This window comes from Aethalodelphis obliquidens, unplaced genomic scaffold (assembly GCF_003676395.1).
Source record: "Aethalodelphis obliquidens isolate GAN/ISIS:26980383/991018 unplaced genomic scaffold, ASM367639v1 scaffold3, whole genome shotgun sequence".
NCBI lineage: Eukaryota > Metazoa > Chordata > Mammalia > Artiodactyla > Delphinidae > Aethalodelphis > Aethalodelphis obliquidens.
Window position 1 is genome coordinate 32,629,548 of NW_020837947.1, and position 14,106 is coordinate 32,643,653.

Sequence of the window (14,106 nt, forward strand, 5' to 3'; positions counted from 1 at the left end):
CAAGATATTGAATAGAGTTTCCTGTGTTACTTAGTAAATCCTTGTTGCTTACCTATTTTATGTATAGTAGTTTGTATCTATTAATCCCGTATTCCTAGTTTATCCCTCTCCCACTCCCTTTCCCCTTCGGTAACCGTAGTTTGTTTTCTATGTCTGTGAGTCTGTTTCTGTTCTGTATATCAGCGATCCCCACCCTTTTTGGCACCAGGGACCAATTTCGTGGAAGACAATTTTTCTATGGACCGGTGGCGGAGGGAATAGTTCAGGTGGTAATGCGAGCAATGGGGAGCGGCAGATGAAGCTTCCCTCGCTGCTCACCTCCTGCTGTGTGGCCTGGTCCCTAACAGGCCGTGGACCACTACCGGTACATGGCCCAGATGCTGGGGACCTCTACTGTATACAGATTCATTTGTATTATTTTTTGGCTTCCACATATAAGTGATAGCATATATTATTTGTCTGACTTACTTCACTTAGTATGATATTCTCTAGGTCCATTCATGTTCCTGCAAATGACATTATCTTATTCTTTTTGTGACTGAGTAATATTCTGTTTATATATATACCACATTTTCTTAAACAGTCTTCTATTGATGGGCACTTGGGTTGTTTCTATGTCTTGGCTATTGTAAACAGTGCTGCTATGAACATTGGGGTGCACATATCTTTTCCAATTAAGAGTTTTCATCTTTTCTGGATATATGCCCAAGAGTGGGATTGCTGGATCACATGGTAGCTCTATTTTTAGTGTTGTAAGGAACCTCCATACTGTTTTCCATAGTGGATGCACTAATTTAGATTCCCACCAACAGTGTACCCTCTCCAGCATTTATTATTTGTACACTTTTTGATGACAGTCATTCTGACCAGTGTGAGGTGATACCTCATTGTGGTTTTGATTTACATTACTCTAATAGTTAGCGATGTTGAGCCTCTTTTCATGTGCCTATTGACCATCTGTATGTCTTCTTTGGAGAAACGTCTATTTAGGTCTTCTGCCCATTTTTTGTTTGGGTTGTTTGTTTTTAAAGATTTAATAATTTTTATTTTTTGATAGTAGCAAGCTATTAGAACCAAGTAGTTCTATCATTTAAAAAATTTCAACTCAGTGGAACATTTAAATGAATCTGGTGAGGTAAGTGGGGAAAAGTCTGGTCTGGCGTATCTTGAGTTCACAAATCTTACTCAGATAAAAGATTTCACGTTAAGGGGTTCTGGTGGCTGCCACGAGCAGCAGAAGCAAGTTACACCCAGTCTATGGTCTGTGAGAGGGGACCCATCTTTCAGAGAGCAGCCTGTGGTTTGCCACCCATGACCCAAAGGGAGCTCACCAAGGGTGATTTTCTTGGCGGGAGTATGACTGCAGTGAGGAGAAGAGGCACACGTAAAAATGGAAAGAAACAATTGTTTTTTCCTCCTCATGCCGTGACTTGCTATTGTTTTCAGACATAAAACGGAGGACTGGATTTTGACAAACCTCTGGAATGCACGTATGTTTTCTTTTAAAACTGGCACGTATGTTTTCTTTTAAAACTGGCATTCTTTAACTACATCATCATCTACAGAGAAAGTGACCCTTAACTAGAAGCCCTAGGTTTCCCACCCATGTGGGACTACAATGATTGAAAGAAAACCATACCAATTGTTTACTGATCCTAAATTAGTTTACCATAAGTCATGTCAAAGGTTCTTGATAAGGATTCTGACACTTTAAAACTATTTATAAAATAGATTTCAAATTCTTGAATATACTCATGCCTCAGTTAAGGCTGACAGAAGTAAAATAAAACACACTCACTGACAGAAATCAATGCTTTTTCAGAAAAAAATTAAGCAATAACAATATATCAGATTTGACTAGCTCTTTACATTTTTAGAGTGCTTTTATGCATAATTCTATCACATTTTCACAAAATCCTAGGAGCTGGTGGGGGCGGGCATAATTTTTCTTGCTCAAAGTCATATGCTAATTTCCAGGAGAATTTAGCACGGGATCCAAAACTTTTGATTTCTAACTTGATGCTCTCTTTTCCCTATAACCATCCAGTATTCAGAATTAAGTGAATTTAAACTTCTAGTAATATAACTATTTGATATGATGAGTCTAAATAAAAGCTCCTCATAAAATATATTTGTATTTGTGCTTCAATACTCTTTAAACAACGTAAACTGAGGGTTCACTCCCTTACTGCTGTAACTGCAGTTATAAGTATGGAGAAGATGGTAGTCAAATACAAACATAAAATTAGAATGAGAAATAAACATGTACAACAAAAAATGTCTATAGAATTCGGATTGGCAAATGCAGCAACTTGACACTGATTTTGGCAAATACAGGAAGCTAACTGTTCTGTGACAGAAAGAGGGAACTGTAAGATCTTTGTTGACTTCAAGTGATTCCAAGATTATGTCATCTAACTCTAGTTGGCTCGCTCTACACCAGCAGAGGCAATATTCGGCTTCCTGGATTATCCACTCCATGCCACAGAAGACACAAGAGATCAAGAATAGCAGGCTTTTTCCACAAACAGGGGGAGGAAGAGAAGCTATTGCTGGAATAAACAGTAAGGAACTACACATAGAAACAGTCTTTTTAAATGGCTGAATGTAAATTTTTATATTTATAAGTAAGTGTATATATGTACATACAAATGAATATGTATGTGAGCATATGTGTATGTATTTAGGTATGTGAATGTATAAATACAGATAAAATTAGCTTTGTTCCAGAATGCATTTAATCTTACCTATCAAAATATGTACATTAAGATAAAATGATGCAATACGATTAAAGAGAAAAAAACTAAAAAATAAGATAAAAGCAGGGGTATATTTAGAGTGCAGAATGTGTATTGTAAAAAATGCGTATATATGTGTATATGTATATATTGTACAATATGTTCATTGGCTAGTGGCAGATCATATGGCTTTGAACTTTCTCACAGCCAATGCAAGAGGGAACTGAATTGCCTCTTGGTTTCTGTGATGTGACAGGAAATAATGAAGTTTTTCATCACTGGCATAAATTTTCCATCATTAGGGGTTAGACAATCAGGACATCTTCTACGTTTGCATATAAAATAGGAGAGCAGGACTCCTTTTAGCTAATTGTTACCTGGAACACTTGGGTAGGGGAAGACAGACCAGAAGGGATAAGATGCTGCAAAGTGTCGGTGAGTGAGGAAGCTAGGGCTAAGATGGTGTGACTGTCCACGAATAACTGCTAAAGGAGTAGAGGACTGAGAGAAAGAGGAGAAAAATGAAGGGCAAACTCATCTTACTTCATGACTATGGTTTGGATCACATATATTTTTGAAATTTCTCCATAAGTTTTTTCTTCTTTCAGTTCAGTGATATCTGTTCTCTTTATTCTCAGAAGACCCATTTAGCAAACATATTTCTTTAATTATCTTTAAATAATGTGAAATCTGATGTTATGTCCATAATTGGATTTTGTAATTAGAATTGGGTAATTTTCTGTGTTTCTCTAAACATGAGTTTCTCATTTAGCAAAATAGGAGTATGATCTGAGTAAAGCCTTCATGCTGATAAATTACGAAAGCAAATACTTAGCATAGTGCCACAATAAATTAAGTAATTAAACCTGCAGTTTTTCATCCAACTAGCTCCTTACATTTGAGTTAGCATAGCTGTTGCCAAACACTAGAGTCATTTTTTACAATGGACATTCATAGTTTGTCTAACGTTAAGTCCTATTAAATTTTTTTTTTTTTTTTGCTTCTCTTCAATGTCTCTGTAATTGTTTCTATTTCTATAGTGCCATTGGAAGAAGCACAGAGAGGTGAATCGGAATATACGGGTTCTAATATTGGTTCTGCCACAAGCAAGCTGTATGATCACGATCCAGGAACTTAATTTCTCTGGAGTTTAGTTTTCCCTCTGGTATATGGGACTAGTAAGATACACGATAATCACCTGTGTGTACATAAAACTATATGTGGGAAAGTGCTCTAAAATCCCTAGCACACTCTAAAATTTCTAAAGTTGTTGAAATGAACAGGTCCTTAAATTTAAATTTTGTCTTAGAATATTTATATTTCTCTGTTATAAGTACTAATTTTAACAACAATTCAATGTGGCCCCTTGAGTGAGTCCAAAAGTCAGCTCTAGAAGTGGTCCATCCTTTCACAAATTTAAAGTTTAGCATTTCTGATGTGCACAAAGAAGTAGTATTCACAATGATATTAGTAGACAGAACTTATTAAGAGCCTACTCTCTGTTCAGCTTTGTGCCAAGATTATCTCCAATTTTTTTATATAACTGATGAAAATCTACAATGATTTCAATAATATTATTTATTCAAACACATCCTAAGTGTTCAAGGGCAGACAATCATGTGTCTCTTTCATATCATATTTAATCTATAAGCTGTGTGATGCCAGAAATTAATTAATATAAACATTTGAAATATTTACATTTTTATTTGCATTATTACCTAATGTAATGATAATTACATTATTATTCTCTAGAGATAAATTTCACTACCTAGTTACAGTCTATAGCTAGAATATATACATCACCAATGTGAGATGGCTAAGCAAACAGTGGACACTGTAAATAGTTGATGAAGTGATATATATATATATATTTTTATATATAATGTAAATATTACATGCTTGTCTGTATTCATACATCATAATAATTATACTGATCTATCTCTATCTCCCTACACATTTGATTTATTTTGCAATATTATCTAAGAAATTTGGAGCCAAAATGCTTATGACCTATAAGATTTATGACTGGGCATTAAATAGATAAGTCACCAAGGCAAAACTATCACTAAGCCTTACAATTCTAGATGAAGGTTGCAGCAACCTTTAGTTGAATTTTTTTTTTCTGAATAACTTATGAACATTCAAATCCCATCTTCTGAATAATATGTAACTAGTCAAGTTATTCCTCATAGTCTCTAACTCAGATTATAAATGTAATGACGTTTTAAAAACTTTTTTAAAAGGGGAGTTTCTCTAAGTCATTAAGTATCCCCATTATTTAGTGAATAAAAAAATTCAGGTTATTAGATTAAAATGAATTTTTCTCATCACTATTGTGCAGCTTAACTATGTTAATTTTCAAAGTGTGTTAAATTTAAAAGACCTAATACCTCTGAAAACAAAGTGGATCATCACTGTTCCCTCTTTCTACTTATAAAAATGCCACTTTTTTATCGAAGTATAGTTGATTTACAATATCGTTAGTTTCAGGTGTACAGCACAGTGATTCAGGTTTTTTACAGATTATATTCCATTATAGGTTATTATAAGATACTGGGTATAATTCCTGGTAAAAATGTCACATTTAAAGCTGGCATTTAAAATTGTTTTTTGCCCTCTATTGCCAATTCTAAAGTTAAAATTATTACTTAATAATTTAATAATTATTTAATGTAAATGAAAGCACCTGAAATTAAGAATCTTTAAATATTTGGTGTAACCTACATTGTTATTATTGAGTTGTCTTTATTTTAAAGAATCAAGATCTGCATAATATACCGAACTGTAATACAATACTAAAGAACATTTTATCACTGGACACTGGGACCTCAATCCTTTTTAGCACTGACGGATGGTATTGTAACGCTTGCTGACTTTCTCCTTTCAGGAACACAATTAGAATCCATTTTAAAGTAGAGGCACAGTAAGCAGAGAAGAATGGGTCATGAATGCTTATAATTACCCAAGCAAAGTTCTCTCCCTTATGGCTCTTCTGCATTTATAGTAATTGGTAATTAGTTGGTCTAATTTGAAGATAAATTCATAAGGTCTACATGTTCACTAAATTACATAATTCTGCAAATATATTAGGCTAGAATTCCCATGGTACTATGAATGGTCAGCTGTGCTGAATTGACAGCTGTGCTAATACCATTGACATTTTGGCTGAGAAGGAGTGCAATGTAGATGAGTGGCTAGATGCTATCCCTTTGTTTTCCTCACCTCAGTGAAAGTTTTGTATACGTTGGATGGTTCTGGAGAATTCCATTCAGCTACGTGAGTGAGTAGGTTCTCCATTGCTTGATCTGACCCTTCACAAGTACACCAGAGAGCAAGGTTTGTGTCACGTTATGACCAACATATTCATTATTTTCCAGATTTCCTTTTGCCTTCTTCCTCTTCTCTGACATCCCTGATTACCAAAGGATCTTCAGTTTTGTAACCACCCAGGCTCATGCCCTAAATTCTGAAAATGTTCTGATCACTAATATATAGTTACCCCATTTCCCATTTAAGTCTCCTAATGCTATCACTTAAAATGCAGTGTGATTTTTAAAGAAGCCCTCAATGTAAAACTGTAGAGGAATGGAAAGCACATTGGACTTTAAACTTAAAATTCCAACTCTGATACTTTAATATTTTATGACTCTGAGCAAAATAAGGCTCACCATGTTCAATCATTGTTTTAGGTGCTTTGTGTATTTTAATTTACGTAATTCTCACAAGAACCCTATGAGAGGGTCCTATTATCACAACTAATGACAAGAGAATTGAGGTACAGAGAGTTTAAGTAACTTTCCCAGAGTCACACAGTTAGAAAGTATGAAACTCAGCATTTAAATCAAGGAATTCTCTGAGAATTGGCACTATAATGCTCTTTTCCCACTCGGAAACTCTTTTCTTAATCTATAAAATAAGACCCACTTATTGAATAGTTTTTGAAGGTAAAATAATGCCAAATATAGTGCTTGAGCCTATGCCTAGAATGTAGTAGGCTGCTTTCATTAAATCTTAGTTCTTTCTCGTCTTTTCCAGTGACTAAGATGGAAAATTCTGAGGGAGGAAGGTTGTCAGGAAAGAGGAAAAGGATTTCATGTGAGAGGAAGTATAGGTAGCATAGTTCCTATGAGGACTTTTAAATTTAATGACAGAGTTATTCTCAAAGTCTTTAGCTTGTAGTATTTATGGACTCTAGTAACAAAAGACCATTTCCATTAGGAATATCTTGGGTAAGACCTCAGAGTATGACCAACTTGATAACAGCTTCACATTAAAAAACTGTAACTGACAGATTTCATTAAAAATCATTAAAAACTTTTGCTCTGCAAGCATTAATACAGCATTTAGAAACAGGTGGAAAGTACATAAAATAATATGAATTTTATTAAGCACTAAGCTTGCCTTTAAGAAAAATTTTTATAATTTCTTTGATTTAAAACTATAGTTTATAATTTTTACTAGTAAAAAGCGTTGATTAATGTTCAACATAATATGCCCCATTAAAATAAAAAACATTTTTGGTTTCAGGGTCTTGCTTACATATTTGCTTAAGGGATGGCTGCTCTAAGGGAAAGTGAATTAGAGCAGCTGAAATACAGTGTTCCCCTAAAAGGTAAGAGGAAGAGCAGACAAAATATATACTTTTAAAAGTGTGGTACAGAAGGAGAAAAACAAGTATCGTATAATATCGCTTATATGTGGAATCTAGAAAAATGGTACAGATGAATTTATTTGCAAAGGTGAAACAGAGTCACAGATGTAGAGAACAAACTTATGGTTACCAAGGGGGGAAGGGAGGGTGATGAACTGGGAGATTGGGTTTGACATATATACACTACTATGTATAAAATAGATAACTAATGAGAACCTGCTGTATAGCACAGGGAACTCTACTCAGTGTTCTGTGGTGACCTAAATGGGAAGGAAATCTAAAAAAGAGTAGACATATGTATGACTGATTCACTTTGTTGTACAGTAGGAGACTAATACAGCATTGTAAAGCAACTATATTCCAATAAAAACTGATAAAGCAAAACAAAAACAAACAAAAATCAAAGTCTGTTACAAAAGGTTATTATTTTAGGTGAACAAATAGAAAATTTTAAAAAAAGACAGAAAGAAACCTGGATGACTAGAAAAATTGTATGAAGTTTGCATTAAACTTTTTCAAGAGGTAGTTTATGTAAAATAAGATGCAAATTATTACCCATATTTCAATATTTATATAATTTATCATATAATACCATTATAATTATTTCAATAAGATAAACATATATATATATATATATACACATAATATGATAATATGATAAACCGTGCGCTAAGGGACAGAACTGGTGCTTAAAGGTCAATTAACTGATTTCTTATTTTACCTTTTTGAGAGGTTTATGACTTGCCTAAGAGTTACAAATATTGTGTGACTGGGACCCAAATGAGCAGCATTTATATTAGTAGTCTTTTTATTACAGTATGAAGATGTGTGTATGTGTGCGTGTGTGTGTGTGTGTGTGCGCGCGCGTGCGTGCAAGTGCTTGCCTGTGGGCACATGTCTATGTTTGTATAATATATGTCTTCTGTTCTTTGGAGTTGGTTTAGAAAATCTATTTGAGTTCTGTCTCTTAGATATTAAATCCCCCAAACTAGAGCTAAAATACTAAAAAATCTGCGGAATAAATAGCCATAACTTTAAATGTTTTATATTTAGAAAAACTCACAGTATCTTCTTGAGAAATTCATGCATAAATCTATTATTTTTTTATGTGTGACAAGAGAAAGGGTAAATTCTATATCAAAAATGCACTTGCAGAACTGGATTCCCAGCTCATGAGAGAGGTTAAGTTTGTTACTCACTTATTGGATGGGATATTGAGTGGACAGGCACAGGGCTGACAGTCATCAGAGGTTCCTTTAGTAGGATCACCATAGAAACCAGGAAGACATTTATTGCAATATAGGCCACCAGTGTGATCCTTACAGTTCTGAGGAAGAAATGCACATCAGAGTTTATTATTTCAGTCTCAAGCATCAACATGTTACCAAAAATAGATCTACAGAATCATTAGTCTATTCCCCGCCAGAAAGAATAATTTTCCACATTAAATGGTCAATTTTACAGCTGGGAGAGAGCACTGAAAGTTAATTTAATATCTAGCTTATAAACTACACACTAGTTTCAGCATATGCATACTTACAAAAAGATGATTGAAATTCATTATAAATATTTTTCATTATGCAAATAGTATTTCCTTTTCTTCTTTGTTGTTTTTTTTAAGGAAATACAAGTGATCGTGAGTGTGTGAGTGTGTATAGTTATAGAGTCTTAATAATATATGTTTAATGGAAATTGTACCTGATTTAGGTAAAAATCAATTGTTCAGCTTAAACTGCTGATTTAATGAGAACTATGGCTAATCCTACAAAACCTCTGACACTATGGCCTTTTACATCAGAGATTAATTTGGACCTCAGTAGGCTCTGATGATGTGGACAATGCACTAATGTATTACAGCTGCGAGGGCCTTGCTTAACTCATAATTTAAAAATGAGAATATTGAAAAATTAAAAATGTATACCAATAAATAATAAAACCACAAGGCACATAAAAATTTCCCTCACACATTGTTTTTTACTTTTTGTTATTTTTATTATTTTTATCATCTTTATTAGATGATTTATTTTTATCATCTTTATAATTGCTTTACAATGGTGTGTCAGTTTCTGCTTTATAACAAAGTGAATCAGTTATACATATACATATGTCCCCATATCTCTTCCCTCTTGCATCTCCCTCCCTCCCACCCTCCTTATCCCACCCCTCTAGGTGGTCACAAAGCACCGAGCTGATTTCCCTGTGCTATGCGGCTGCTTCCCACTAGCTATCTATTTTACATTTGGTAGTGTATATATGTCCATGCCACTCTCTCACTTTTTCCCAGCTTACCATTCCCCCTCCCCATATCCTCAAGTCCATTCTCTAGTAGGTCTGCATCTTTATTCCTGTCTTGCCCCTAGGTTCTTCTGACCATTTTCTTTTTTTTTTTTTTAGATTTCATATATATGTGTTAGCATATGGTATTTGTTTTTCTCTTTCTGACTTACACTCTGTATGACAGTCTCTACGTCCATCCACCTCACTACAAATAACTCAGTTTCATTCCTTTTTATGGCTGAGTAATATTCCATTGTATATATGTGCCACATCTTCTTTATCCATTCATCTGTTGATGGACACTTAGGTTGCTTCCATGTCCTGGCTATTGTAAATAGAGCTGCAATGAACATTGTGGTACATGGCTCTTTTTGAATTATGGTTTTCTCAGGGTATATGCCCAGTAATGGGATTGCTGGGTCGTATGGTAGTTGTATTTGTAGTTTTTTAAGGAACCTCCGTACTGTTCTCCATAGTGGCTGTATCAATTTACATTCCCACCAACAGTGCAAGAGGGTTCCCTTTTCTCCACACCCTCTCCAGCATTTATTGTTTGTAGATTTTTTGATGATGGCCATTCTGACCGGTGTGAGATGATATCTCATTGTAGTTTTGATTTGCATTTCTCTAATGATTAATGATGTTGAGCATTCTTTCATGTGTTTGTTGGCAATCTGTATATCTTCTTTGGAGAAATGTCTATTTAGGTCTACCGCCCATTTCTGGATTGGGTTGTTTGTTTTTTTGATATTGAGCTCCATGAGTTGCTTGTATGTTTTGGAGATTAACCCTTTGTCAGTTGCTTCATTTGCAAATATTTTCTCCCATTCTGAGGGTTGTCTTTTCGTCTTGTTTATGGTTTCCTTTGCTGTACAAAAGCTTTGAAGTTTCATCAGGTCCCATTTGTTTATTTGTGTTTTTATTTCCATTTCTCTAGGAGGTGGGTCAGAAAGGATCTTGCTGTGATTTGTCATAGAGTGTTCTGCCTATGTTTTCCTCTAAGAGTGTTATAGTGTCTGGTCTTACACTTAGGTCTTTAATCCATTTTGAGTTTATTTTTGTGTATGGTGTTAGGGAGTGTTCTGATTTCATTATTTTACATGTAGCTGTCTAGTTTCCCCAGCACCACTTATTGAAGAGGCTGTCTTTTCTCCACTGTATATTCTTGCCGCCTTTATCAAAGATAAGGTGACCATATGTGCGTGGGTTTATCTCTGGGCTTTCTATCCTGTTCCATTGATCTATATTTCTGTTTTTGTGCCAGTACCATACTGTCTTGATTACTGTAGCTTTGTAGTGTAGTCTGAAGTCAGGGAGCCTGATTCCTCCAGCTCCTTTTTTCTTTCTCAAGATTGCTTTGGCTATTCGGGGTCTTTTGTGTTTCCATACAAATTGTGAAATTTTCTGTTCTAGTTCTGTGAAAAATGCCAGTGGTAGTTTGATAGGGATTGCATTGAATCTGTAGATTGCTTTGGGTAGTAGAGTCATTTTCACAATGTTGATTCTTCCAATCCAAGAACATGGTATATCTCTCCATCTATTTGTATCATCTTTAATTTCTTTCATCAGTGTCTTATAATTTTCTGCATACACACACTTTTTTAAAAACTTGAAATGGTATTTTTCTGTTAATTAGTATTTTTTGAAACCATGTTCTTTTCAAAAATAAAAAATCAAAATAATTTATATCTTGATATCTTCATATTAATTAAAGTATATTCACAAACCCACTTTGTGTTCACAAAGTTGATCAAGACTGGTAAAGGTGAGCAATCAGATAATCAACAAGTGAAACTGTCTATAAAGCACTGATAAGTTTTAATGATGTTTTGGTATCATGTAAACATAACTTCTTCAGTCTCCAATGATACAATAAAATGTATCTAATGCCTATTACCTATCATACGATATGGATTTATTATGACTGAAATACATTTTTAATTTTACAAGCATATAAAATGCTATATTTTTCTCATTTCCAAAGAATTCATCAGAGCTTGGAGTGCAGAACCTTTAATTTTATCATCAATAACTAAATAGGTAGAGGAAATGGCTAATAGCCAAAATATAAATTCACTTAAGCATAAAGTAAAAATTTGTTAATCTGATTGACCAATGGGATAGCCAGTTTGATTCAATGAAAATTCTGAATTATTATCTCTTTTAGTGTATTTTTAAGAAGCTCAGTTTTAATTACACTTAGTAAATGGATTTAAGAAAAAAACACCCATAAATAAACACTTCTGAACATAGCTTGTTAAATTCCTTGGGGAGAGGGACAGATTCTTTATTGTAGACAATGTTAAATGAAAATCCAGTAATCCACTTGCTTACAATCTGTAAATGTGGGAGTTAAGCTCACAATACATGAAGTTTTCAAGCTCTGAAATCTCATGACAGTTTCATGACAGTGAGTAGGTAATTCTTTAGTATCTGGTGATACTTGAAAATAGGTTTTTCTTTAAGGTATCTAAAATTCTCAAATTTATTTTGCAACCCTCTATCAAAGTAGCAAAGGTGTTAACTTTATTATCGACATTTGTCTAAATAACAGCACATTGGGATGGAAGGTGCAAAACATGGATCAATTTGATGAAAGGCTTTCCTCTTTGATTTCATCTTCATATTAGTTCCTTGCAGTTTTCAAGTTTAAAGTTGTCTCTTACTAAAAAAAGTATGTTTTTTGCAATATTCTTTGCATATTGTCAGATTGACACAATCAAAATTATATCTTCAAAGACTTAGGGACTTTAAAAAATAAGATTATAAAACTGATTATGTTTTAACCATGTTGAAAATGGTATTTCTAAAACTCAACTGAAAATCTTGCACAACCCAGAGACCATGCTTTTCTTTACTGATTTGAAAGAAAAATAACATGTAGGAGTTTCTTACATTTCCTGACGTCATATTTCAGTTAATGTAAATAAAATTATCTTAAAACTCAAGTGTTTCTGCAGTTGAAACCATAAAACAATATTAGACAACAATACTATTGAAAACCCAAACTGAAAAAGACGAAAGGTTCGCTCTGATGGGCTGGTTATTTTTACAGGTGTCCTGCTACAAAACTACTTTCCAAATGTCTATTCACATTGCTTATCAAAAGAACAATGACAAGGAACAAGTATGCAATCTTCCCATGTGGCTTGAGTGTTTCCTAGATCACTTCAAAAGTACTTTGAGTCAAAATGACCTTTTAATATATAATAAGTCTGCCCTATATCGGAGGTCTGGATTTTGATCTAATATCAAAAAATATTTCAGTTAATTTCTAATTAGTTTTCAAAGCCAAACTAAAAAGCAGTTTATCTGTAAGTTTTGTAAATTTTCTGTCTCGTGCTGGTGGGGGGGAAGCATAAATAATAAAAAAAGGAAGCTAAAATGCGGGTCAACTGAACAGTAAGAATGCCTTTGATGTGCAACATTTAAATATTTTTCTCTTTGTGGATCACATTAGAATGAATACACTCAAAATGGAACATCAGCATTTAGTTATTAATACCATTTCAGATAAAGAGAATTTGAAAGTCTCCAGAAATATCTTACATGATCACCTATTTACCAGCTACAGAGGAAACCTCAGAAAACACCCCAGATTCTATCTCCATCATCAAGATCTCTGTTGTTTCCCTAAGATTCATTGTGTTATTTGAAGTAGCCTATCTCCCTGTCCATGAAACAAAGTCAGTAAACTAGGCTTCATTAGTAGAAGGTCTCACATAATCATTGATCCTCTCCCTTCTTCCTCCCAAAATTATGCTGGATGAAACTATTTTATTCTAAAACAATGGGCTTTCATTCTTAGAAATATTACATAACCAAATGAATTAACAGCATGATTTTAGACTTAATGAATGCAACATGAAATATTACTATTGGGAACATTAAAAGTCTGGTATCATGAAATATTTATTTTTGTCTTTCTAGGTTTCAGTAAAGCAAATCTATATCTGGTTTGGGCTGAATATTTCCTATTGCATGTTAGTAAAGTGTTTAAAGGTAATTCAGTATTTTTTCCAAGGTACATTTTAAAAGACTTATTGTATAATTAAAATGAAAATCACTTAGTCTTTCTATTCATAACAATGCCATTTGAAAAATCTACTGATCCACAAATTAAGGCTATCACGCTTTATACTGCAATGCAATTAAACAAAATCTTCTATACAGAAAACAGAAAGAGCATCAATAAACCTAAATGCCAAATCACGTTGAAACAAAAGCCCTGAATTTTCATTTTGGATTTTTCCCAGAAGCTTTTAAGTAGAAGAAAAAGGGTGGGGGGGAGAATGAGCAAGAGAAAGAGAGAACATTAAGAAATACAGATAACAGAGTCTGCCTTAAATTCTACAGGGAAATGAGAGTATGATATCTTCCTAAACTGCCACCATTTCAAATTGTGTTTCTGCAAGACTAATGAAATGAGAAGTGTTGTTT

At 33.8% G+C, this 14,106-nt stretch overlaps 1 protein-coding gene across 2 annotated transcripts in view; it reads right to left on the reverse strand.

Moving 5' to 3' along the window:
• LAMA2 (laminin subunit alpha 2) overlaps positions 1–14,106 on the reverse strand; it is a 447,101-nt gene that overhangs the window by 227,754 nt on the left and 205,241 nt on the right. For both annotated transcript variants that reach the window (XM_027086788.1, XM_027086780.1), the window contains exon 16: positions 8,589–8,716. In XM_027086788.1, coding sequence (XP_026942589.1) covers positions 8,589–8,716 — 128 coding nt within the window. The remainder of the gene's footprint in view (positions 1–8,588; positions 8,717–14,106) is intronic.